This window comes from Wyeomyia smithii, chromosome 2, assembly GCF_029784165.1.
Source record: "Wyeomyia smithii strain HCP4-BCI-WySm-NY-G18 chromosome 2, ASM2978416v1, whole genome shotgun sequence".
NCBI lineage: Eukaryota > Metazoa > Arthropoda > Insecta > Diptera > Culicidae > Wyeomyia > Wyeomyia smithii.
This window is the reverse complement of record NC_073695.1, coordinates 80,239,178-80,266,263: the sequence shown is the minus strand read 5'-3', so window position 1 is coordinate 80,266,263 and position 27,086 is coordinate 80,239,178. Positions and strand designations below refer to the sequence as shown.

Sequence of the window (27,086 nt, the reverse complement as noted above, 5' to 3'; positions counted from 1 at the left end):
ACAAACAACAAATGCATGAGTTATGTTAATGATGACTAGAGCAAGATACCTGACTTCTTACATTTTGCCCGCAACACCTTTATAACGGTAAGTGCTGCCCTCTGATGACCGATCAGCAAAACTGTAATTATTAGCAAAATCGATTTATCATGCACAGTCCGCAAGGTGAAAACTAAAACAAAATGGCAATACCGTATACGGATATTGAAAATTAGATGACAGGACCATACAATGATATTGAAAAAAATGCTTCACCTTTCACCACTTTGTCGTCATCACCAAATCAACAGTATACAAATTAGTTCAATTTTCGTTCACGCGCAGCGAGACTCGTATTCGCTGCATACTGCAAGAGTAAGGTACACTGGAGTCGATTTTTACGCGGGTTGTTTTTATGTGTTTTTTCGAACACCATTGATTAACAACAACGCGAATTATTTTTACTTGATTCGGAAGATTATTTGTACGCGGTATCAATTAAGTTTAGTATTAATATATCGAATATAATCTTTTAAATGCGGTACAACCAACCGCGTATAAAGCGACCCCAGTGTATTGTGTACTAGTCATCTTTGACTATAAACGACTAGTCATAATATTATCAAAATAATTAATTCATATCATGGTTATCTCTTCCATTGACAATTTCATCGTTTGCTTTTTAGTTCTGTTGTAATAAATTATTGTTTTTATCTAGACCATATAGATTAGTCTGTTAAAAACACCGCACAAATCCGGCCAAGCCTAAAAAGATAGCAATTACCATAATAAATATGTGTGTGCGCTAGGAATGTAGTTCACCCAACCACCATCATACCACATACATAAGACATACGTAACACTCAGGAAGAAACCTTTAAAAAAAGTTCCCACTCGAAAAATGCAGCTTTGATTTTGTAAACAACTTTTTGACAGTTTCGTTTCGTTTTCAAACAGTGATTTTATTCATGGTGTGGTACCACATACTTAGACATACGTAACACTGGCGATTTTTTTTTGTACTCTTTGCCCCACATCACCCGGTACCAACACCAGTATGAACTGCTCGACGAAAATGAACGGAATGAATTTTCTTCATAGCGGCTCTACTCGACCCCTCAACAAAATCCCTTACGAAACTGTCAAAAAGTTGTTTACAAAATCAAAGCTGCATTTTTCGAGTGGGAACAAGACAAATGCAGGGCTGCGCAGGTACACATCCTCCATAAACTACTCAAGCAGAGGTTTTTTTTACAGAGGTTGGTACTTTCGAGTAGTTCATTTTGTACCAACTTTTTTGGAAGATTTGTTCCTGAGTGTTACGTTTGTCTTATGTATGTGGTGGTACTATTCGAGTAGTTCATTTTGTACAAACTTTTTGGAAGATTTCTTCCTGAGTGTTACGTATGTCTTATATATGTGATCATACTCGGAGGGGCGCCACATTTTTGTTGCCCGTATTGTTGGTTGAGTTGGATATCTATGTTTCAATAATCTAAGCTTTTATGTATGTGGTAAAACGACGATACAGTATACCTCTTTCTACTTTTTACTTTGGTCTTACAGGCTGTCATTTTGGTCTACTCTGACAGGTAGATCAAATATCGATAAATTCATTCGGTTCGTGACCCTGTGCTCATTCCGTTCACACTTCGGAAAAATTTTCCTTCATGACGGTCGGCCATTATTGTGCGGTGCAATTTATTGAATAAAAAGATAGTAGAATCGTGTAAAATCACTTCAAGAATTCGTGCAAAACGTAGTTGGAGACCTGTTTTGGTAACAATTTGATAATTTGAGGTACGTTCTGCGTTTTTCTTTGAGATTTTGACGTTAAAAAATTTACCACGCTATGGGGTGCCGGCGTACCCCGAGACGCCATTTTTAATTTACGATTACGGCATTGTGTCGCTCTGCGTTGAAAAGGAAAAATTGAATAAAACAGTTTTTTTTTTCTTTTAATGCGTTAGAAACCTGAAAACGTATTTTGGGCTTTAAAATGAGTCGTGGAGGTGGAAGAGGATACCCGCGTGGCGGTTCAAGGGGCGGAAGTTCATACCGTGGTGGTGGCAGCTATCGTGGATCTGATCATAGCAGCTACAACGGAAGGGATCAGTCTCGTAACCGGTACAGTGGAGGCAATTCATACACCGATTCTCGCTCATCTCGGTACGATAGCAACCGGTATTCGCGACAAGACAGCCGTCAGGATGGCGGTGGTTACAAACGTAATGATTCCTACAAGGTAACATTACATCCAATTGCATTAAGGTTACCAGTTCCGAAATTTGTCTTTCATTACAGCAAGATTCTCGGGATCGTCGTTCACCGGATCGTAAGCGCCCGAGAACGGATCACACCGCTCAGGTATGTACATTAATCGAAACCAGTATTCTTAACTTATGACAATTTGTGTATCGACCCTTTAAATGTTTAATGCTGAGAAATGTTATTCGAAAAATTAAGCTCGTAACATCTGAGTTTGTCTTAAGCTAATCTATTTTTTCTGTTTATTGTACCTTCTCAAAAACTCCCATTTTGTTAAAGAAGACGAAGAAGAGTAATAGATCAGATAGTATGAACTATTTTCACAAGCTTCCTCTATGAACACAAAGCTAAAACCTCTAAAAGCTATCATAAGCAAACGATTCGAACGAATCCAAAAATCCTAAATTTGGTTGAATCGAGAGAGAAGCAGAAAGTAAATACCAATTCCTTCTCCATCGAACAATCGTGGATCCGGGCAATAAAAAAAATCTGCAGTAATTAATCAGTAGATACGCGTTGGAGATTACGAACATAATGAACGAGAAAGCGAATTACTGAAGACGCTTACAAGTGGCTTTACTTCTAATCTTTCTACCTTCTATACCAGAGCAAGAAGAACATGAAAAAATAAAATCATAAGTTTAGATTCGAGCAATGGACTGTAATCGTCGCCAGCAGCGGTACAAAAATGCCGGCCAGTTTTCTGCCAGGACATTCTAAAATGATAGAATTTGAGTGATGATTTTGTCTTTGCCACGTGTGATATCAAACCTACAATCTACGCGCATTTATAAAAGTTCAATAGAAAAATATGCGAGCAGGATGAGTGTGCGAAGCTAGGATGAGCGATTGCCTCTCTAGTTTGTGTTTTCCACTTTCGATGATGGTGTTGTCATACATCGACGGCAGCAGTAGAATCGAGACACTGCGTGCAATGTGAATAATATGATTTATAGGTGAAGATTTGCGGTACCTGAAATACAGCAGATGGATTTCTACCAACGTAATTTTGGGCTAAGACCATCTACCAGAGGTTATGTTTGTTTCTTTCTTTAGCAGCCGCAGCCAGAGCTGATTTGACCGCTTCCCGAGAGGAATCTTAAACGGCGAAGCTGGGATAGGCTTTACTGGCGGCCTTCTCTGTTTGTTTTCTCTTTGTTAAACCTGCCCAACTGTGCTCGACATCGAATTCAAAGCGTGAAACAATACAACATCGGGGTCCGAACACAAAACTGATTACCGAAGTTTTTAGCTCTAGCCAAACTATCAAAAATATACTACTAAAGCTCACATTAGCACCCCTCACAAAAAAAATCAAACAAACTACTCTTATACTAATTTCTAAACCTCAATCTTCATCAAATTTGACATGTTTCCTGTATGATGAATCGCAAAAACACGTTCGCTTGAATTTGTTAATTTGATCGGCGTTTTGGAACCACAAACGATAAATCGACGTATATAGGGTAATCGTCGTGAGTACGGTACAGGTGGAGGAGGTGGCAGCGGAGACTATCACCATCGTCGTGATAACAGCAGTGGTGGTCGCGGAGGCTCATCCAGCCGGTACCATCATGATAGCGGTAGCTCATCCTACGATAAACGTGGCAATGATCATCATTCGTCTACGGGCGCGGGCGGCGGAGCTGGCAGCCGTGATCGGTTTGATAATCGCAGCAGCAGTCGTGGACGCGGCATCGGAAGTGCAGACAGATCACGGGAGACGATGGGACCCCCACGATCAATGGGACCTCGTAACAGTAGTATTGGTGGTCGAGGACCTCCACCACCGATGCGGACAACGTTGGGCGGATCGCGACCGATGCACATGATGTCAACCATTAGACGAGGTATGACCCGCGGTAGAATTAACAGTCATTTCAGGAACGACGGACGGCGTGGAATAATGACCACCCGATTTCCCCAACGTCGGGACATAAGAGGTATTCCTCCTCTGAGACGCCGCTTCACCACCATTCGTAGTCGGGACGTAGGTCGCATTGGAATTGGCAAAAAGATGGACACCGTTTCTCGAAAGTAAGTAATTCAAAAAGTTCAATCAGCGTAAGCAAAGGCAATCAGAAAACACTTCTTTATACTTTGACTTTTCGTGGTTCTAGCTGAGTTTTACAGTAAAAATAGCATTCTTTAGTTATCGTTTGTTATAATATCGTCAGAATTGAAGTTTTGTTATGCACTGAAGTTGCCTTTCATTTGAAAGTTTACATGTTTAATGCAGGCTGTTGTAGTACTGACTAAATTGAGCCGTTGAGAGCAAAAGTGGTACATGTGCCATTCTTGCACTTTTTGGGGTTTTTGCATAAATTGATGCAGAACGCAGTAATGTACTAGTATGTCCGAGAAAAACCGAGATCTGACAACCTAAACCAAAGTTATAGCCAAAACAATTTTTGCTGAATAACATAATCACCATTTCGTTGAGAGCAAAAGTGGTACATGTCCAGTCTGTGCATGTTAGATGAATTGTAAGTCGAGGATCTTAGGATATAATACAGTCATGCCTTCAGCAAAGTTGGTCAAGTGGTTGAGTACTTTCAGATGAAGATCTGTCTGCTTTGGAAATTTCTCACTACGTGGCGCTAGTGTTTCACCTATTTCAGTATCAAATCGTATGCTGTTACCAAATGCATATACACTAGCGCCACGAAGAGACAGAATTCCTTAACAAACAGATCATCATTCAATAGTACTCAATCACTTGGACAACTCTGCTGAAGACATGAATGTTCTATGTCTTCAGATTAGAGAGCTATAATGCATCATTCATGCTTACACTGGACATGTACCACTTTCACTCTCAACGTTTTCTGGTTGTCATTATTTTTCCCATAGAACAAAAGTGGTACATGTTTTTTCATTGAAGTTTGTGTAAGTTTCTCAACCAGAACTCGTTATGTTTTGATATACCGTCTTTTGAAACCTTTCCAGCAATGATTTAGTGCAGTTATGTTGAAAAAAATTGTTGAAAATAATTAACTATTTGAGTGTTTTCGTTTATCGCGTCTCCTGAAAAATTTACCTAATGGCACATGTACCACTTTTGCTCTCAACGGCTCAATTGTTAAATAACGAAATTTCTATCATTTATAATAAGACTATATATTATTTTGAACTTGAAGGGCATTGATCAAACGAGCTCTTGAGGCTGCCAAAGAGCTAGACGATGATCACACCACAGAGAACGAGGGTGATGATGATGAGGAAGCCGATGAAGATAAGGATACCACTGGAGCCGAGGGCGCCGATGGCAAGGTAGATCTGAACGATGAAGGTGGTGAAGACGATGATGGTGACAAAACGGAAAAAGAGGACGAAGATGATGATGACGACGCGGAAGGGGACAAAGCCACCGAGAAGGGTGACGAAGATAAGGAAGGTGATAAAGGCGATGACACGAAAGAAGATGGAGATGGTGACGAAGACACTAAAAAGGAATCATCGACAAGTCCCAAAAAAGGAGTCAAGAAGTCGGTATCTAAAACCGGAAGTGAGGCGAAATCTGACGACAAGGATGGGGAGAAGAAAAAGAAAGAGACGAAAATTACGACCAAATATCGATCTTCAACATACATCAAACTCAACTGTTGCCATTGTGGTACAAAGTGTGTTACATTTAAGGTAAATTATCAAAAAATAAAATTGATCAAACCAACAAATGTGATTCAAATTCACTTGTTTTTTTCATGACAAACAGGAATACCATACCCATCTCTACCGTGGGTTGCACCGTGCTGCGATGCGTCGGTTGGCCGGCAAGACACGAGATAAGCTCATGGAAATGCGCCAAGCTCAGCGTGTGGCCCAAAAGGAAGCGGATGAAATAGTAGAGGAAGGCAGTGAGCAGAAATCTTCTTATTGCGTACTCTGTCAGCTTAATTTCCGACAGCCGAAAGCAGTTCATCAGAAATCGGACGGTCACAAGGAGATGAAGCGTTTCCTGATGCCCTATTGTGCAACTTGCAAGATTGGTTTCAAGAGTCCGATGGCATACGAAGCACATCGTGCCTCGCTAGAGCATCTGAAGTTTAAGGCTCGCGTCGAGCGATATGCCAATAAAGATGACTCGGGTGAAGATGGTGGAGCAGAAATTCGTTTGGAAAACTTTATGACTGTAGATGAAGTAGGAAATGTGGATGAGCCAACAGACAGTAGCAAGGATAATACGTCTACGCCGAAAAAGAGCGCAGGAGCGGATAACAGCTCAACTGGTCGACCTGGCACCGACGACGATGAAGATGAGAGCGATGACGTCGATGAAGAAACCGTCATCGGATCCGAGCACGTGAAGAAAGTTGAAGTGCAGTACTGCGATTTGTGCAATATGTACTTGCCTCGTCGAGAAGATCCGGAAAAGGCTCTTCGTTTACACTGCAAATCTCGACCACACTTGAAGGTATACATCAGAAATCGTGAGGATAAAAAGCTGCGAGAACGCGCAGAACGTATTCACAAGAAGAAGTTGACCGACGCCAAGGCGAAAAAAGGTAGTGTCTTAATTGGGGTTTGCAGTAGTTTCAAATAAACTATGTTTCACTTTGCTCTTATTTCAGATGCCAAGAAGGGAGAAAAGGACACTAGTACATCAGAAGCCGATACCAGTGAAAAGGCCGATGCAAAGTCTGAAAAGAAAACCGCCGGTGATAAAGATGCTACCACCGATGACCAGATGTGGGAGGTTGTTGACAATGATCTCGGTGATTTATTACGTGAAGTTAGCGGCCCGGCGGAGGATGCTGAAGAAGAGGAAGACGATGAAAAGACAAGCTCCGAGCGGTATGACAAGTTTAGACATACTGAAAAGAACGGTTTGGAAAGTAAAATTCACGATTCCAATGTGGATGAGGAAGATGTGTCCAGCACTGAGAAAACTGGCAGCGGCAAAAAGCCTGCCAACGGTGATGCTACCGGCGCAGACAAAGGAGTCGCGGCTGAAGTTTAAAACAAGCAGCTGTAACTTGGTTTTATTAGATTATAGACATGTGAACCGTATTTTCATTAAGACGAAGGTAGAGATTAATACCTTCACGTATTTTTAGCTGTCCAAACCAGAACCCTTATTTAGGCTTCAATATCTAATCAACTCGTAACATAAAGTAACAATATGTAATACAGAGATACAACTAGTGTAACCATACTTTGAAGTTGGAATAAACGTATAAAACCCTGAGAACAATTCGTCCTTTTTTAACTTGTAACTGCGCATAGTTTCCTATGTCTACCCATTTCGTTGAAGACATCGTTTCTTATTTCGCCTGCACGTAAGAGATGTTCTTTAAATCTGGAAAAAGTTCATTGGAATACTCATACCTACTCTTTAACAACTTCGCATTTTTAAATTTCATCCGCAGTGCGTGCCCTTGGCTTGAACGTCAGCTCAGTATGTCGTTGATATCAATAGAAAACGTGATGCTGTTGAAACAAAACTTTTTTCCTTTAATTTACTTTATTCAATTTAATTACAACTCGAAATCATCTCGCATATCATTGTATTCAAGTACATGTTTTCTAATCGCTGATCCATCCACCCACGTCACAAAATCTTCTAATGTTCGGGGCACTAGAAAAGCAGGATCTTTGACTACCTCGGCACCAACCCGTATGTGGCCATGCTCGATCATTTTTGTAGCGTGCTGTATATTCTCGGACATATTGTTCCTCAGCAGTACAACAGGAAGTCGTCTCCGACAGAAAGATGAAGCACTCAGTTTGCTGGCGTTCTCCAGATCCCATTTGGTCGGTATTAGACCTAAAACGTATAGTTTCTCCAACAGTAAACCGCTCATTTCCGTTCGAAAGGGATGCTTAGAATCGACTTCTGCGATTTTTGCGGCTAGTTCCCGAACATTCCGAGATAGTTTATTGTAACTAGAAAAGAAATGCAAACCATTTTATTCAATGAGCTGACCTAGAGAAACATTGCAGATGAACATTGGTAATTACGTTGTGTAGTCCTCGCGTTTCTGAATGTTGTATTTGCGCATAACCTTCACTTCATTTAAATTGTTAGTTTCTTTCCAGTTGAAGAAATCTACTTTTTTAAGCAGTTTCTGTTCATGAAATTTGAGTTTTCGAACCATTTTGATTTAAATTTCTATTCAACAACACAATGCTATATCAAATCTACTAGAAGCATGCGATAAGAATTAAAAACATAATGAAAAATGACGTTTGGGCAGAGATGCCAGATGCTGAGGTACATATTAACAACTTCTCGAAAATTAAGGAATCTGCTTGAAATCGGAATAAAATCTACTCGAAATTTGAAAAAAATATCGCACTGCAAAAAATACGCATGTTTTAGATATTTTGATCTGCAAATATAAAAAGACTTGCAGGCTTGACCTGCGATCTGCACACTAATAATTCAATAATATTTCAATAATTGAATAGAGTGCAAAAATCGGTTTGGAAATTTAAACACGAAAATATGTTAGGGCTGTGTAAAACTTTCATGTACATTGACAAGAATTGGCAGTCTGAGAGAAAATCGAGTTGATGCAGTATCTACACCAGGGGCGACTCGTCCATAGGTGCAACCTGTGCAATGCACATGGGGACGTCAGGCAAAAAAGTGAATCTAAAATCCAAATTCATGCTCTTATTTTCTTATTTTTTAGTTTTATTTTCAAATGGTAACAACGGAAATTACTTGCTTTTATTCTCGGATAAAATTGTAAATACTTCCCCAAACTCTGATTTTCAGAATTTCTAGTTGAACAGGTAGGTTCAACAGTCACGAGTCGCCCCTGATCTACACATTTATTTTCGTCTCAATAGAGGGTTTTAATTTGAAAAAATACCTGCTTCTTCTTATACTCATCGATAACCAACCTTTGAGCAGGCATTACGTAATTTGTCTAAGAGCTGCGTAGCTGCAAGGTTACAGAGTTCGCTTTGTCAAGCGAATGATCGTGGGTTCGAATTTTAGTAGAATCAGGTCATTCGATGTCAAAACTGGACTTAAGCAGGGGTTCATTCTCAGGCTCCCCACCACATACCCTTCCTTTACGCTGAAATCTATAACACCTTTGCGTGACTTCCTCTTAACAAAAACATAAGTCCCTGTTATTAATAAAACTGGCCAGAAGGACGCACGACGAAACTTCTCCAGGAAATTATAATTTGTGATATTTGGCGAGAGAAACGAGCATCGGTATAGTAGAACTTTAAGCGTGTGAAAGGATGATAAACAATAATAATAAGCATGCCGCTTCTCAATAGCGGTATTGCTAATAATAGAAGTGCGGGATACAGCAGACATACGGGCATATCTCACAATAGATCTACGATTCTGGTCGCGGTGAGGAACTCCATACAGGAAAAAAAATCTCTACGAGTTTTCTTTGATTTTAAAATTGAAAAATTATATTCGGTTAAAATTTTCACTAACTGGCAAGTAGTGCACAGAGTGACATTGCTGTTGCTGGCTTTTGGGGAATATAACCCTGATAATGAACAAAGTGACATTTCCACTGCTGGCTTGTGGGAAATATAACCCTGGTTTACGTGTCATGACAGGGATGCCAGATGTGAAGACATGTCTTAATATTGAAAACATTTGAGCGCGTGTGAATAAGTGGAAGCCTAATCGTCGGTTGATTAACCGCACTCGATTCAATGTGTCACTGGAAGTTTTGTAAACTTTCAACGGGGACCGTGTTTAGAGATTTCCTATGTATTAAGACATTGTTTTGTGGAGTGTGAAGATAATTGAAAAATGACCTGGCCTCCCTGTATCATGATTTCTTGACGGTAGGGTATGTCTTAAAACCACTTACAGTTGTTAAAATTCGAAATCGATTGTTTTAATAGTTTTGCTGTTTAAATTAAGAAAAGTCAGAAGAATATGTATTTCTTTTGAAATTTCTTATCAAAAGAAAACATAATATACATATCCCTGAAACACCCTATTTTGTTGGAGAGGTGGAAGTTTTGTATTAACGTTGCAGCAGCATGAGACCAGACCGTAAAAACTTGGAAGAGTTGGATCTTATAGACCTGCTTTCTAAAGCCCGTTTTTTCTTCCCTGCGACTGAGAAAACAATTTAAACTGCACTTGCTCTACCATGTGGAACATGCACGATTGAACACTCGTTCAACACATTACGTCGGGTGAAAACCTGACTGAGGTTAACAATGGTTGAACAGTGGTTGAGTGCTCTCTGCTTGCTTAGTGTTCATCGGCAGATGGTTAGCAACAATTTTGAAAAGACACATGAACCGCTTCCGGAACGTTGACGTTTGATGCCCGAATATTTTATTCAGAATATTGACTGTGTCTTCAAACTGAACGTGCTTGGGAAGCTTTGACAGGATGTAGTTGAGATAGCGGCTGTGCGAATGGGTGTCCAGCTCCGGAGAGGTAAATGTACCTTCGCAGCATCATTCAGCTGGCCTGCATCGTCCTCGAAGAGGTCCTGGTAGCGGTTAAACCAGCGCAGCGTCCGAACGTAACTCCGTTTTCTTCGTCAGAACAAACTCGGTGATGTTCGATGAGAGAAATTTCAAAATCTGCTCCAGGGTTTGATACTGACGCTGCTGCTGGGCCGCCATCTGCTGTAGAAGTTGGGCCATCTTGAGAATCATACCTTGCATTCCCGATTGCGGCTGCTGATCAACTCTATCTTCTGCTAAGTTAGTGGATTCTTGAGATCCTCGTCGCCAAAATAATATGGCCAAAGGTATGAATGAACTTAAGATAACTTTTTACTGGTTGCCTTTATGTAACAATTACTAAACACTAGTATTTATTTCAAGCTTTCAAAATACCATTTTTTTACTTCTAAAATTTTGAAGAGCTTGCCCCCCCCTATTTGAAATTCTGGCTGCGCCCATGGTAATAGCATAGACGAGATAACAAGATACACAAGTGTCATATCTTCTCATATACCTTGCGAACTTCTAGTAATGTTGCGCCCCCGAACGACTTCCAGAAACATTGATGGTGAATGTTTGTGTGTAATGTGCATAAATTATCGAATACGAGCTTGACAATAACAACTACAGTAATGTCTTGTAAAACGTGCCAAATCGAGAATACGCACACAAACACAGTTGATGTTTCTTGGACGCGTTGAGGGCGTTTCGACCTTGTTTCCAGTCACATGCAGGAAGCTATGTGTCTTGTTATTGCTCTGCCGGTACCCGTATAACTGTCCCATAATGAAAAACAACATGTTGAGAAAACGGCGATTTAATATTATCCGTGAATTTTCTGATTTCCAGCTTTTTTAAGCAATTACAGGCAAACATCGATATAAGGAATTCTCGTTATAAAGTACAGTCGCCGTTCGATAACTGCAAGTCTTTTAACTGCAACGCTTTTTAACTGCAAGACCGATAACTGCAACAACTTTGCAATTATCGGACCGCAATCCGTCAAATTTGAAGTCAAAATCATATTTGAAATTGAAGTGACAAATCTCGCGGGGGATTCTAAATGCATTCGAAAACAAAAATTGTTGAATCTGTAGAAACATTTCAAAAGGACTTTTCATTTTTCTCGATTTTTTTCGATTCCGTTTACTTGTTGTCTCTTCATTCTAGATGGGAGATTATAGATCTCCACTATTAATCAATGAAGCCAAATCACCATGTTATGTGGTTCATTTTCCGTAATTGTTATAAGAGAAAAAAAATCCTTGTGCATTGTTTGGCTAGCTTTCACGTCACGGATCCTGCTGACATTGATGTTGCTTTTACTTGCGTTATGTCAGCGGTTCCGAGCTTTCTGTCAAAATTTCATTCATGAATTGAGTTCAGAAACGTCTCGTAAAATGGTCTTCTGTAGTGATGAACTTTATCTTCGCCTACATATTGGTTATGTAAAGTATGTAGTTACTAAAACGCAATAAATTATGATGCGGAAATATGACTATCAAATTGATTAATCAAAAAGCTTACCTATTTTAGTTTTCTGCTATTTTTGCTACTATGTACTTCATTAAAAATACATTTCGACATCATTGAAAACAAAAATTGTAGTGACGGACCCCCCTCTAAATTTCGGCATGTGTCAAGTGTTGCAGTTATCGAACGGCATTCGAAAACTGCAATGTAAACATGTTGCAGTTAGCGAACGACGACTGTATCTTCGATATAGCGTCACTCAATATAAGGTACATTTTACTATAAACAATAAATTGGTTTCTTGTCCACGTTTCTGGTTACTATTGATCATTAAGGGAGTGTCCAAAAAACGTCACAGTTTGAAAACCCGTCAAAAAAATTATTGTTGCTGAAAAAACATGATATAACGTGATTTAACATGGATGGGAATGGAGGAGCTGATAAAAAAATTAACCTGAAGATTGATCCCTGGAGAATCTGTTTAAAATTTTAAAATTTTACAAAACTTTATTAAAACTCGAATTGCTAGAAATGTTTAAAAAAATGTTCCATAACCAGTTTTTTTTTCTCTAAACTCGCACTTGTACACTCTAAGCAGGAGCAAAAAAATTTGATTTGAAAAAGTCCAATTTATTATCAAAAACGTTATATAACCTATTAAAAAATATGCTTAAGGTATGTTCGGCAGAATAATGTATTTCTCGGAAATTTCTGTATTTCTCTGAAATCACACCCAGAAAAGTTGATTGGTATCCTTTTATTTTCAAACATTTCAAAAATGTGTATATAAAACTACCTGTATGTAGTCGACTTTTTAGAGATAGAACCAACATTGCTAAAGACTTCACTTTGATTTGACAATAAAAAAATCAAATTTGCATCCTACTTTTAGGCAGATTAATAAAAATTTATTAGTATAAAAATTTTGCCCTTAAGTTATACGAAAACTTTTACGAATACACTATAGCAATTAAATGGCATTTTTACACTCAAAAGGTTGACGATCACGTTTTTCACGTTTTAAACCAGTATGCAAAGTGCAATTTTGAGCCACCTTTATGTGTAAAGAAAAGAAAATGCAGATGCCGAAATCCTGAAAGACGAGGAAATCATTGAAAAAGTCCTCAATCCGTAAGCAGATATTCATGGTTTTTATACATTGGATCAAAAACTAAACAACAACGGGAAGAAAAAAAAAGTAGTTTCAATACAAATTTGTATGAATGTAAATAGATGTTAAAAAATAGTAATAATAACATAACGGCTTGATTTTTTTTCTTTTTTTCTAGATGACATACTTTTTGGAAACAAACTATCACAAGCGGCAAAATAAAATATACGTAGACAAATGACAACAAAATAAAGTAATTGAAGCCCTATTGTTGAGAATGTTCCATGATTCGATATAAGATACAATTCGATATAAAGTACAAATTAAAAATCGAAATGTACCTTATATCGAAGTTCACCTGTACATCCAAAACCTTTCCAAAACCTGTACATGATGCAAACCTTTCCTTTTTAGAGTGATTTTATATTAGTTTTCACTAAAATAAAAACAGTCTCGAAAAACCAATATTTCACAACGTGCATATGAAACGGACCGGCTGTGCTGGTAAGACGGCCCTATGAAAGACTAGCAAAATTCTTTTCTATGCGGGACGACGCGCTGCGCAAAAAAGCACGTGTTTAAAACTTACCGTCCGCTGCGCAGATGGAATCATTCACATCATTTACATGTATCATATTTACAGGTTTTAACAACGTTTCTAAAGATGATTTTTATTTCAAATGAGAGTTAATGACTTAAAGTCTCATCTCACGTGCTAAGAATGCTGAAAGAAACAATATTAAATGGTGCTATCGTCGTTTTCTCAGACTGCCCATTTTGCGAATACAACGACTGGCCGTCTTGCCCAAGAGGTAAACAATTTTTTGGATCGATGTGATTTCCAAAAAAATCATATTTTCACTAAACTATCCTCACTTACATGTTTCAAATATGCTTAATTATTCCAATGTCATTGAAAACTATATTTTTCTGAAGATTTACCGCAGCACAAGCTTAAATTCGGCACGGTAAAAACTACATCACATTGCTTTGCTGTTGAGGGTGAGCTTATTTTTATTATATCTCAAATAACTAACTATTGTTTCAATCTACATAATATCTCGAAACACCCAGGATCCTGTTGGTATGTAACTGGCATAAATGATTTGTGTTAATTTCAATGGTTTATACAGAAATGAGCAACGGACCATCTTACCCGTCCTGTCCGTGTTGCCCGTTATTCCCCTATGGGACAAAATATGCGGGTACATTTCAAAAGTACTCGCATATTTTGTTCCATCACATAAATTCAACCAACAACCGGCAGTATCACTGGTAACGTAGATTGTACTACAGAAAAACAACATTAGTCTAGTAAATTGAATGACATACTTCCATATGACTAAAATTATCCGATATACACTAATCTGGAGCAAAATTATATGTTCGCAGTTTGTACCACTATGCAGTGGGACTGTAATGCAGGTACTTTCAATATGGGACAAACACAACTTGTTTTTTTTCCATACAAAAGTATCAATTTCAGATTTTGTTTTCGGAAAATATGATAAGAATTAAGTCGATTCCCGATGATAACTCAAAAGTGGCAAAAACCAATATGTGACAGTTATACGGGTACCGGCAGTGCTCGTCTTAGGTTATAGCACAGACAGACCTCCAAGCAAGAACAAAATTGATCGAAAATTCCGTGTAAATTTTCAAAGAGAATTGCGTTATGAATCACTTGTATACTTGCGTCGCCTGGTGACCTTATCGCTACAATAAATTTTTTTTTGCTGGTGTATGAGGCTGGCGTCACTGGTAGCGCTAGAAAAACCTATCCTAACTACAAGAAGAAAAACCTATCCTAACTACAAAAATTATAATGAATATTATTGTTACAGTTTGAAAACCGAAAAAATGACAAGCACTACGAATAATTGACAAGCACTTTTCCATTTTCCTCTCTCATTTACGATTAGCATAATGTGGCATTTAATGCAATGTATTGCGCATAAGATACACTAGATGCGACATTTTGCGCATTGTGAATAAGGTGAACAAAATCGGAAGTCACGAGTCGTTTTTTGCGATCTTCAGCTGGTATCTGAGTGTTTCTAAAAGACTTCTTTGGTGAGTTTGGACGTACAGAATCGAAATATGTAAAATTATAAATTTTTTTGAACACCTCTAGTGGCAGTCGAACCCGAAACCGAACAGCGCAAGGTATGCTGAGAAACGACGCGATGATACCCCGACCGCGACGAGACCGGCCGATCTATAGAGCAGCATTGGCATTCTGCTTGGTTTTGGCTGGCGCTTCTGCACGCGCTCAACTCCAATCGTATATATGCAGAACCGGCGAATGCAGCGAGTGAGAGAGTGAGAATCAAGTGAACGGTCGGCGGCGCTGTCTGTCGTTTATTTTGTTATTGTTTTTGGATGAAATGTAGCGAGCGAGCGCTGCTGGCTGGATATGTTGTTCGGAGGTCTCCAACTTTATTCGTCATTTGGAGAGCGATCGGAGTGGTTGTGTATAGTTTTGTCGCGATTTTTTGTTGTGTTGGCCTTAAGAATTGCAGACGAACAATAGATTAACACGCCTTGCAGTGTGTACGGATAGCACATACCGGGTAATAATTTTACGATTTTTGTTTCGTCCTATGGATAGTGTGAGTTGTTCACTTCACCTAATCGTATTGTAACGGTTTTGACTGGCTAGAGCAGAAGGTGTTAATTCTGGCTATTTGTAAAGTTATTGGCAGTACTTTCGAAAAGTTGGATCGCAGCCGTTCTGGTAGACTATTTTTCATGGAGGAAAATCTTGCTGATGCCAGGAGAGTGACACTTCGTGGTGGCTTCTTGTAACTTAACGTTGTTTCAGTTGTTTGTTTTTGTTACCTAAAGAAAACGAAAGTGCTATTTGTAGTGTTGTGTGATAAGAAATGTGCAATGAATCGACATGAAAGCACCCTTCTGTGGCTGAAAACGCCATGGAGACTCCCAATGATGAGCAGTAACAGCGGAAATCTGGCTGAATAAAATTGTATACCGTTTTTATCTCGTGCAGAAAATCTGTAAAGACCTCAAAGGCGCATTCGTGCTTACATTGTAGATATTGTCGGTTGCGTCAAAACCGACGGTAGTGCGCCAGCCAAAAGCAACGTCGCACCGTTAGGCCTGAGCGAGTTTCGTGCGATAAAAAAGCGTTTCGAATATTTTTTCGACTAGAAATAAAAACAATTGTGCAAAACATAAATCAGTGTTTGTAATGTACCTGGTTGGAGTCGGAGAAGTGGCTGCTGTTTCCCGGTTGGTAGTAAGTTGGGGCTCGCCAGTTGAGGTAGTATTTCGAAAACAGTACCCTAACACGATTGGCCTCGTGGTACCGCCTACTGTGTAAAACAACTGCTAGTACCGAGTGCGATACTGTAGTGGTGTGCTCAACACCTGAAACCAGGTTAGACTAGTGACAATAGAAAATGACCGTTTCGTCGGTTCTACTGTTATTTTTTCACATCGAATGAAAACAATAGTGTAATATTGAAGATAACAGAAGGACAAGCGTAGAAAGTGTCGTGTAGTTGAAAACAGTGCTGCTTTTCGGTAACAAAAATAGCGCCTAATTGAGTGTGAACCTGAGCCAAGGTTACATTCGGTGTTGTCGAAGTCGACCTTGTCAATTTTGGTGTGTTTCCTAACTGTGTGTTTCCTAACTGTGTGATAGGAAGATCGCTAAAATGCCGTTAGTTTTCCTGCTTAGTCGAAGCATCAAAGAAAATATCATCCATGTGCGTCTGCTAAGCAACTTTCATCAGATGACAAATGACGTACGTTTGGACAGGAAACATGCTGCGAAACGCTTAAATATTCCTCTACGCTCTGGTGTTATTTTTTCTTGAGGTGAAAAAATAAGTAAAGTGAATTTCCTGTATAGATTAGGCCTGGATGCTCAGAACTGCAGTTTGATTCTACAGGGTGTTATATTATATATTCGCTAGAAACAAATTTGTTAAAATAATCTTTTTACAACCATGTCATCAAAAATTTTTTTTGTTACAAGTTTCCAAAACATGTTTTTCAGTAAAAATTGTTTGCGTCAGATTAAAAGCTTCGGACTTTCTAAGAGCAATGCACAGAAAGAGGAAAGTAGGCCTAGCAACATCATCCATTTTTTTTAGTTTCCATCCAAAGAGACCAAAACCACAATAGTTAACTTCGTTGAAATTAGCTTTGGGTTTGATGTTATTCTTTGAAAAACTAAAACCTATTCTATACCAGAGTGACGTTTATGCTGCTAGTTATCGCTATCAAGAAACAGAGTACAGTTTAAAAGTCTAATATCATAGAGCAAATTTTCTAAACGATGAAAGGTCACGGTTGCGCGAAACAAATCTGTTTGAGTGAAGTGTGTACCTAGATCAGTGCTCTAGTTTCATCCGAATTCGCCGAAAATGTCCAAAACGATCGAAACTCACTTGCAGAGTAAGGAGGTGCGGATTCCGAAAAAGACGGAATTCGACGTGTCCTCGACGGCGGCGCCCTGCCAGTACTTCAAAAGTTCCTTCGCTCGCTCGCTATCGTTCAGCCAAGCAGGTGAAGCAGGTCCATACGGGGCGGCAGAGCAGCATTTTACCCGCTCGTTGGACTTTGAGGTCAACTTCGGGTTATCTACAATCCCCGATCACTCAGGAACGGGATCTTCACAAACAACGCCTTCTGCTTCGCCCGTTTTCGAAACGGATCGCAACTTAGTGCGTGTGGATAGCGAGAAAATTAAGCTGACAAATGGAATCGACACGAGTAATGGCGGTGTCGTTAAGACGCTGTGGAGTTACGCGAAAATTTCGGTAAGTAAACAACTTTCAATTCTATTTTCAATGACATTGATTTATTTTGAAGTGTTGTAACGATGAGCGTTTGCTCGGACTAGAAGGCTGTTTCGATGATCCCGAATTCTCTCACAAACTTCTAGTAAACGATTTGTTATTGTCAATCAGCTTGCATATCGCAGTCCAATAGTGTTAGCGTAGGTGCGAGGAATGCTGACGTCGTGCTGATACTCAAAATAATATGTTAAAACAATCTTTCGAGGGTGTTCTGTGGCACATAATATAACAAGATACCTAGTTATGAACTTTTGGTATACTAACAATGTTCTGACAAATATAATACAGTCATATCTCGATATAAGGCAACTTCGATATAAGGCAACCCCGATATAACGTAACTCGATATAACGTAACTTTTTTAATTTCCCAGAATTAAAGTACAACCATTATTTTTGGGATGTATAATGTTCCGGATAAATGTTTTAAGTAAGTTTTAAAACCAATAAGTACCGTAAAATGGGGTTAAATTGACATTTATTTTTTCAATGTTTTGTGACTGTTATGTTTGTCTACGAAAATTGTCTTAAAGCGAAAAAATACAGGTTCATATATACTTTTAGGTGAAGGGAAATAAGTTTTTGCACACTTCTGAGTAACCATCAAGAATTTTGCATCAATGAAAAAATATTTTTTTTCGTGCATCGATATAACGTAACTCGATATAACGTAACGAAAATAAAAATAAAGTTGCCTTATATCGAGGTATGACTGTACTTGAACCCTTTATAAAGCAGTGGCAATGTATATTGCCACCAACGAAAAATTTTTATTTTCGCTGCACCAACAATATTGTTTATAAATTTTTCTTGATCAAGGACTTCTAGGGTATCTTGCAACACTTTAAGTCTTCTAAAACTGCTAGAAGTGTGTTATGTTAATTTGGTGATAATTATTACATTTTATTTACGTTTTACTAAACTTGTGTCGGTTCCTAGCGCAGTTTCGACAGTCTCATAAAGGGTTATGTGTTAAGCTGAAAAAGACGAAAACGAAAACTTAAGAAACAACATCCAATTGAAAGCTGCGTACCAAAAGCCATAATACAAACAGCAAGGATATTCGATTACTCAAATACTGGTAGAGGCATGCCGCATGCATTAAAGGTACATCGTACAAGTTTGAAATGAACATATTTTTTGAATTTATATCAACCAGCTTAAGCTATGAATGAAGTGTTAAGTTCTCAGTGGCTGGGAAGAGTTACCATCGTCCATCGTCTAAGCCCAACTTCCTTCCCGAAATGATATCCTATCGTCTTCAGTGCGTCTTGAACTGTCCTACAGATCAGACGTTTTTTCGGTTGCTTGTGGACTGGTCTTTGACTGCCTATAGCTTCAAAGTTTGTGTTTTGTCAGTGTGTCTTTTAAAGATTACCTGAAAGTTATTTCCCATCAGTCTTTCTCAAGACTACCTACTTTTGAATTTAACATTTGTTTTAACTTTTTTCGTATCACCTGAAATGGCTGGACGGAAAAAGAAACCTGGCATCGCTGCGGGGAGGAAAAGAGAGGCATCTCTTTCCGACACTTCGAGTGTCTGTAGTGACAATCCTTTTGATATTTTGCCTGAGCTAGAAGCTGGTGAAATGGAAGTTACCAATAATGAAACTATACAAAATATAAAATCTTTAAAAAAGGAGAAAGTTCCACCTATTGTGGTAACTATTTCTTCTGAATTTAATATATTCAGAAAGGAACTTTCAACGTTTGTTTCTGACGTTAAAGTTACCTATCAAATTGGCCGTAGAGGTGAATGCCGCTTATTAGCCGACTCAGTAAAGGGTCGTGATCATCTTGTTCAGTATTTAACTGACAAGATGTACAAATTTTTTACATATGACACCAAGAACGCCAAGCCGTTCAAGGTTGTCTTGAAAGGTCTCACCAACGATCAAACCGTTGATGAGATCAAACTTACTTTAACAGAATTACTTGGCATAGCCCCTACCCAAGTAATTCTAATGAAACAAAAATCACGAGGCGAAAACAGTCAGAGAACTGGAATTTCCCTTGTTAATTATTTAATTCATTTTAACCGCAATGAGGTTAACAACTTAAAATTTTTTGAAAAAGCACATGCTTTGTATAATGTGCGTGTAAAGTGGGAAATTTATAGGAAGTATGGCGGAGGTGAAAAGCATATCATCCAATGCCGTACTTGCCAACGTTATGGCCATGGTTCCAAATTCTGTAACATGGACCAAAAATGTCTTAATTGTGGAGACTCTTCTCACAAAAAGGACACATGTCCTGTGAAAGAGAGTAAAAATTTTCGCTGTGCGAATTGTAACGGCAACCATATGTCAAATTTTTATCAATGCCCAGTCCGTTTAGCAATTGTTAAGGCAAGGCAAGGTAAACAAAATTCAATTTCTCAATTAAAACCAACTTCAAAACAAAATTCCCCAAGCGTATCAGTGACGCATAGTTTACCTACTCCTTTGCATACCCGTTTAACTTATGCACAGGTTACAGGTAGCTCGAACATTATACCGCCTAGTGTTGGTAGTTCGAAAATGACCGTTAATATGGGTAAGCAAAACACGCTAGAAAATAATTGTACACCCATTACTCCAGCTAATATTGCTGCCGAAAATATTTTTTCTAATTTGTTCGTTGAGAGGTCGACTGTTTTTTCTAATGTCAACTGCCTGGGGCCTATCACGGCAGGTAAACTTTTTTTTTTGCAACAGGCAATGTTCGATCTTATGAACGCCATGTTGCAGGTAAAATCAATGTTTGAAGCCATTCAAATAGGCACAAATTTTACTATTAAAATTGTTTCTAATTTGAAATTTTGCAATGATTTTAAATAAAACAATTAAAATATTAAATTGGAATGCTCGCTCATTGAAGGCCAATGAGAATGAGCTTTTTAATTTTTTAACAGTAAATAATGTGCATATTGCAATTATTACTGAAACATTTTTGAAACCTAACATAAAATTAAAATATGATCCCAATTACGTGGTTCATAGATATGATAGGATTCAGGGTTCCGGCGGTGGAGTTGCAATCGTTATTCATCGCCGAATCAAACATCGTGCTCTTCCCCATCTTGAGACGAAAGTTATTGAAACTTTGGGAATTGAAGTTCAAACTGAACTTGGGATTTTATTTATTGCCGCAGCATGTTTACCATTTCAATGCACACGCGAGCTCAAAAATTATTTCAAAGGTGATTTACAAAAACTCACCAGAAATCGTTCGAAATTTTTCATAATCGGCGATTTTAACGCTAAACATCGTTCATAGAATAATTCTCAAAGTAATTCCAATGGCAAAATTTTATTCAATGATTGTTCTTCAGGATACTATTCTATTTTGTCTCCGAATAGTCCTACATGCTTTTCTTCTGTAAGAAATCCTTCAACAATTGATTTGGTGCTGACAGATCAAAGTCATGTATGTAGTGATTTGATCACACATGCTGACTTTGATTCTGACCATCTTCCAATAACTTTTTCTTTATCACATGAATCAGTTTTAAACCCTATGAGCTCTGTTTTTAATTATAACAAGGCTAATTGGGAAAGATACAAAACTTATATTGAGAGAAATTTCAATAATGAGCTTGATTTGCAAAACGAAGTGAATATTGATTCCGCTTTGGAAGCATTAAAATGTGCAATTGTTGATGCCAGGAATTATTCTGTTCCAAAGGCTCAAGTGAAATTTGATTCATCAATAATTGACGAAAATCTTCAACTTCTAATTCGTTTGAAAAATGTCCGCAGACGTCAATATCAACGTTCTCGTGACCCTGTTTTTAAAACTATTTATAAAGATTTACAGAAAGAGATTAAACATAGATTTACTCTTCTGAGAAATCAAAATTTTGAGACTAAAGTTGAAAAATTGAAACCATATTCGAAACCATTTTGGAAGCTGTCGAAGGTTCTTAAGAAACCTTCAAAGCCTATTCCAGTTTTAAAAGATGGTGAACGTTTTCTTGTATCCAATGAACAAAAGGCTCAAAGACTTGCTCAGCAGATTGAGAGTGTTCATAACTCAAATTTGAATTTTGTGAGTCCAATTGAAAATGAAGTCACACGTCAATTTGATTTAATTTCTTCCCAGAATTTTTTACCTGCAGAAATAATTGAAACTAACTTGAATGAGATTAAATCAATTATTAAAAATTTCAAAAATATGAAAGCACCTGGTGACGATGGAATCTTTAATATACTAATCAAACATCTCCCTGAGAGCACAATGGAATTTTTAGTGAAAATTTTCAATTGCTGCTTAAAAATTGCATATTTTCCCAAATTATGGAAAAATGCAAAAATTACTCCCATTTTAAAACCGGATAAGAACCCAGCTGAAGTTTCAAGTTATCGACCAATCAGTTTGCTTTCTTCAATAAGTAAACTGTTTGAGAGAATTATTCGTAACAGAATGATGTCACACATCAACGAAAATTCAATTTTCGCAAATGAACAGTTTGGATTTCGCCATGGGCATTCCACAACTCATCAATTGCTCAGAGTTACTAATATGATACGAGCTAACAAACCTGAAGGTTATTCCACTGGAGCTGCTCTTTTAGACATAGAAAAAGCATTCGACAGTGTTTGGCATAAAGGTTTGATTGCGAAATTGCAAACTTTTAATTTTCCAATTTTCCTAATCAAAATTTTAAAAAATTATCTTACTGATCTCGAAATCCAATTTGTGGTAATTTGTGGTTGAGTAATTTCTGAGAAATTTTCAGAAAACTGAGTCAAGCCATCTCTGAAAATGATTTCGCTTCAAATGAATCGGACAACGATGATATATACATCAATCGAAAGATCTTAATTTGTGGTTCACGAAAATGTAGTTTTTGTAGGCATACTTCATAATAAAATAATTAAAAAACTATTATTTAAATTTTTGAACATTGTTTACCTCTTGTTGTCAACACCGACCGTACGCGGCGCTGGTAGACCATCAAGAGGTGTGTGTGGTGAAACTAGAAATACTCAGAGGGAGAGATATGCGGTGAGCCAAACGAACCGTCGAAATTGGAGCCAAACGAACAAGAATGGTAACACCACATTGAGAGGTATTGCAATCAGGTACAAAAAAGAACGTGTTTATTTCTATACGATTTTTTGTTCTATTGCCAATGAATGAATTAAGAATGCTGTGAGTGATTTTTACCCGAAGCAAACCTTGTGTATAGGTAACAAAATAAGTGAAGGTGTATAAAATTAAACATAAACATAAAATATATCACCTTAAGAGTTTTTGAGAAGCACTTCACTATTCTTAAGGACTTTCACCGTCACTACCGATTATACAAGTCGAATGTTAGTCAACATTGCGCTTTGAGAAGAGATCTGGCACCTCTGACATATGAAACCCAGTTGCCGAATTGGCGATTTTTTTCACCGCGAATCTCTTCCTCTGAGTATTACTAGGTGAAACAGTAGAGATGGTCGGGTATGGGAAATTTGTTACCCGTACCCGACCCGTACCCGACTTATCGAAAATTTCCAAACCCGTATCCGACCCGAACCCGTAGTCTGGTTTGTTTGAAATACCCGTACCCGACCCGAACCCGAAAAATATCTATTCCAACTACTCGTACCCGACCCGTACCCGAAAGAAAACAACGCCGAAATTGCTTGAACCCGACCCGTCCTGGATTTTTTTTTTTAATACCTGGGTACCTCGCACGTTATATGCACTAATTGTCATATGTGGTTTCTCGAAATGATGGCCGGAGTTAGACAAAAACCGAGTGTGAATGTGAACGCATGTTAATGAACCCAGAGTTCCAGGCGGATGGTCCACTATAAGAAAGAGGTCCACTATGAAAAGTGCATGTCTGGTAAAGTTAAAAAAACGACGAGTTTTATGTGAACATCGCAGCAACCTGAAATCTTAGTATTATAATAAAGTTATAACTTGAGAAAAATTTAATACAGTCAAACCTCCATGAGTCGATATTCTATGAGTCGATATTTTCTTATACTCGATGATATTTTCTGTCCCTTCGATTTCCCATACAAACTCACTCCCAGTAGTCGATATTTCTATTACTCGATACCTCCTTCGCTCGATGGTCCCGCATGGTAACTGTGCTAGTTGTTTGGTTTCTATGAGCCGATGTTGTTTTCAAATTCCAAGTTCTTCTGACGTGAAAAAGTAAATGGAATCTCAATTCGCGTTGAGGATGTAGAACACTAAGAAATCGAGGAATAATATGCTGACTGTTGTCCAAATGTGATAGGCTGGACCGGATTCTTATCAATTTTTGTTAGCGAAACAACAAACTCTAGGGCAATAATACCGTATGCTTGACAGTAAGCAAAAAATCTTGCTTTTGAGTATCTAACTAAAATTGTGATTCGAACAAGAAATCATTTGATAGCAGAGACGAACCAGCTAAAAGCCTCTCAAATAAAGACATATGATTAGATGCTTACAACTCATTTTAACATTTGCTAATTTTGACACATGATATCAAGAGATACTGGATTACAGTGAAAAAAAAAATCAACGGATATATGAGAATGCCCTTATTTCTTATGATTATTTTTAACTCTTGTTACCAGAGGAAAAGTTACTTCTACAGGGTATATTTTTTCTCCAAAACTGCAATTTAATACAATTTTATTAAAAAACATCATTATTTAATACATAATATGTGACATATTATTGCCATTTTTCAGTGGTGGGCACCATTCCGCTAATTCGCTAATTAGCGACGCTAAAATTTAGTTAGCGATTTAGCGATTTCGCTAATTTTTGAGCTGGTTAGCGAAACTGTTAGCGTCGCTAAAATTTTGGTTTCGAAACGCTAATCGCTAATTCGCTAAATTTTGTAGAGAAGCGACAATAGAAATATTCAGAAAAACTGTTAATTGCTGATGGCGTACGTAAATTGCTTCGAAAGATGAACATACTTTTCTGGGAAAGTTACTTTTGTCAGTTTTTTTACCCTAGAATTGAGTTCCAGTTATCGTTCAAGCCACAGGAACATTTTGAAGAACAAGCACAAGGTCTAGATTGAATTTTCGCCACACCAAGAACTTTGGTAAATTGTAATGCGCTTGAAATTATGACAACTTTGGTTCTACTTTTTCGATTCAGATAATAATTTAATTTTTATGAAAACATTCCTAAGAGTATCTATTTTCAATGCAAGCTAAATAATTTTTGTTATTTTTGTAAGTAATTGTTTTCGTTTGTTTATTCAAAACAGATCAAAGTGGTTCAAATCTTACAAAACACGAGCATAAATATAGCGATATGGCAATTTACATATTAAAAAGTTAGCGATTAGCGAAAGTTCCGCTAATGTGGGTTTAGCGTTTACCGATTATCGAGCTAAATTTTCCGGTTAGCGACTTAGCGATTAGCGTCGCTAAATTTTCGGTTAGCGGTGCCCACCACTGCCATTTTTACATTATTTTTCTAGACTTGTGATTTTAAATGATCAACAAAAAATAAATAAAATAAAATCTTTATCAATCTCTATCAAACAAATTCGCAGCTATATCGGAAACAATCGGTCCGGATCGATTCGCGGAGCAACATGTATTGGCTATGATTAATATCTTGAGTTTAAAAGAACAAGAAGTAGTGTACACAACTCTATGCAATTTATTCTATGAATAATTGACGTCTTCAAAAATTTATTCTATGAGTCGATATTTCCTTGAGTCGATGGTCCCTTCGATATCGACTCCTGGAGGTTTCACTGTAATTCATTTGCATTTGCCAAAAACCTGTAATTTTTTAATACAGATTCGGTATCATCGATTCAATCTAAAAATCGGTATAACACAGATATTTCTGTACTTCCCTGATCACAGTGCAAACAAGGTCTATGCTATCGCTGTCAAATCTCATATACATATTTGCTTCGTACCAAACATCTCAATGCACAGTAGGGAATCGGTGGCCATCCGCCTGAAATTTTTTTACGTCAGCTGTTTCAAAATATTATTCCTTGATTGCTATAACATTCAAGTGCCTAAATCCAAAATGTGGGTGCAATATCATGAGATCTGTTTTTTTATGACTTTTCGAAGTTTGGCGTACTGCCGTTTTTTGACATATGTTTTAAAAAAAAATCATTACTTTGAAACAGCTTCAATGATAGCTTGGATTTTTTTGGTGTCAAAGAAAAAGTTGATTCGTAGTTAGTTTGTATTACCTATTTTGTTTTAATTAAAAAAACAATTTTTTTTCGCAAAATTTGGTTAATTTGGGGGGTTGTGCAAAAGCTACGTAATTTGTTTCTGTGAGGAGAACGCCCTGTGGCTAAGGGGAAAAGTGCCAAAATCATTAATAATTAGGTCACGTACTTTATGGACGGCCCCAAATAAAAAATGGAATGGAGATTGCTGTTCAGCACCCCAAAATTAGGTAAATACCATATTTTTGTCGCATTTATCCACACTTTTTTTACTTAACCAGCCTTTGTATTTAGTTGCCTTACTGTGCAATGCTCCGCGGTTTTCCTTACAGATATGAAAAAAGCCTGGCAAAAATTCCATTTAACTCAAAACGGTTGCAGGAAGAACTATTGACTTTCACATTAGAAAAAGATAGCATGATGTCATTCCCTTGGTGCAAACACTACCGATAACTGTCAGAATAGGTATTGGCCGATCTCTCGTTGAGTAAGAATGGGCAATTTCTTGTTCGATCTTTCCGACTATCGACATTAAGAAAACACCTAGGTTTGAAATGTCAAAAATTAAATTCTCATAATGCACGAAAATCAAATTACCCGTACCCGACCCGAACCCGAAGCCTTGGTTTTTAAATTACCCGTACCCGACCCGAACCCGTAAAATATTTTTTTACGTTACCCGAAACCCGACCCGAACCCGTCGGGTACGGGTTTCGGGTAAAAATACCCGTACCCGACCATCTCTAGTAAACAGCAGGGATACTATATGTGCAGACTTGCTGCGAAATGCAAATGTTGATCAATTAGCAGATATTTGTAGTTGACAAGCCTCCGTGTGTTTTACGTAAATTTCCTCAAAATAAGTGAAGTTTTACGTAGACATGCGAGCG

General features: G+C 37.9%; 3 protein-coding genes across 11 annotated transcripts in view; 2 read left to right on the top strand and 1 right to left on the bottom strand.

Moving 5' to 3' along the window:
* The first annotated feature begins 1,617 nt into the window (after positions 1-1,617).
* Positions 1,618-7,441, top strand: LOC129721604 (otolith matrix protein OMM-64). The gene is made up of 7 exons (XM_055674360.1): positions 1,618-1,779; positions 1,950-2,224; positions 2,284-2,346; positions 3,713-4,284; positions 5,388-5,886; positions 5,963-6,752; positions 6,819-7,441. The coding sequence occupies exons 2-7, from the start codon at positions 1,979-1,981 to the stop codon at positions 7,205-7,207; spliced, it is 2,559 nt and encodes an 852-aa protein (XP_055530335.1). The 5' UTR covers positions 1,618-1,779; positions 1,950-1,978; the 3' UTR covers positions 7,208-7,441.
* Positions 7,442-7,667: 226 nt separating this feature from the next.
* Positions 7,668-8,416, bottom strand: LOC129721605 (U3 small nucleolar ribonucleoprotein protein IMP3). The gene is made up of 2 exons (XM_055674361.1): positions 8,209-8,416; positions 7,668-8,133 (listed from the first exon to the last, which is right to left on the bottom strand). The coding sequence occupies exons 1-2, from the start codon at positions 8,343-8,345 to the stop codon at positions 7,725-7,727; spliced, it is 546 nt and encodes a 181-aa protein (XP_055530336.1). The 5' UTR covers positions 8,346-8,416; the 3' UTR covers positions 7,668-7,724.
* A 7,227-nt stretch (positions 8,417-15,643) lies between these two features.
* The window catches only part of LOC129723323 (uncharacterized), a 243,328-nt gene continuing 231,885 nt past the window's right edge, over positions 15,644-27,086 (top strand). Inside the window, exons 1-2 of one of the 9 annotated variants that reach the window (XM_055677488.1) lie at positions 15,644-15,801; positions 17,450-18,018. In XM_055677488.1, coding sequence (XP_055533463.1) covers positions 17,623-18,018 — 396 coding nt within the window. In that variant the 5' untranslated portion in view covers positions 15,644-15,801; positions 17,450-17,622. Of the gene's footprint in view, positions 17,072-17,231; positions 18,019-27,086 lie in introns of all 9 variants that reach the window. The other 8 variants (XM_055677486.1, XM_055677485.1, XM_055677484.1 and 5 more) reach the window with 8 other exon arrangements.

What these genes read in the sequence shown, in the direction of transcription:
- LOC129721604 (XM_055674360.1), top strand. Translation starts at nt 1,979, where the DNA reads ATGAGTCGTGGAGGTGGAAGAGGATACCCGCGTGGCGGTTCAAGGGGC. An exon ending in GAACGGATCACACCGCTCAG is followed by an intron (nt 2,347 to 3,712) that starts GTATGTACATTA and finishes CGACGTATATAG; the next exon opens with GGTAATCGTCGTGAGTACGG. An exon ending in CGACGCCAAGGCGAAAAAAG is followed by an intron (nt 6,753 to 6,818) that starts GTAGTGTCTTAA and finishes CTCTTATTTCAG; the next exon opens with ATGCCAAGAAGGGAGAAAAG.
- LOC129721605 (XM_055674361.1), bottom strand. Translation starts at nt 8,345, where the DNA reads ATGGTTCGAAAACTCAAATTTCATGAACAGAAACTGCTTAAAAAAGTA. An exon ending in AAACGCGAGGACTACACAAC is followed by an intron (nt 8,134 to 8,208) that starts GTAATTACCAAT and finishes TTTCTTTTCTAG; the next exon opens with TTACAATAAACTATCTCGGA.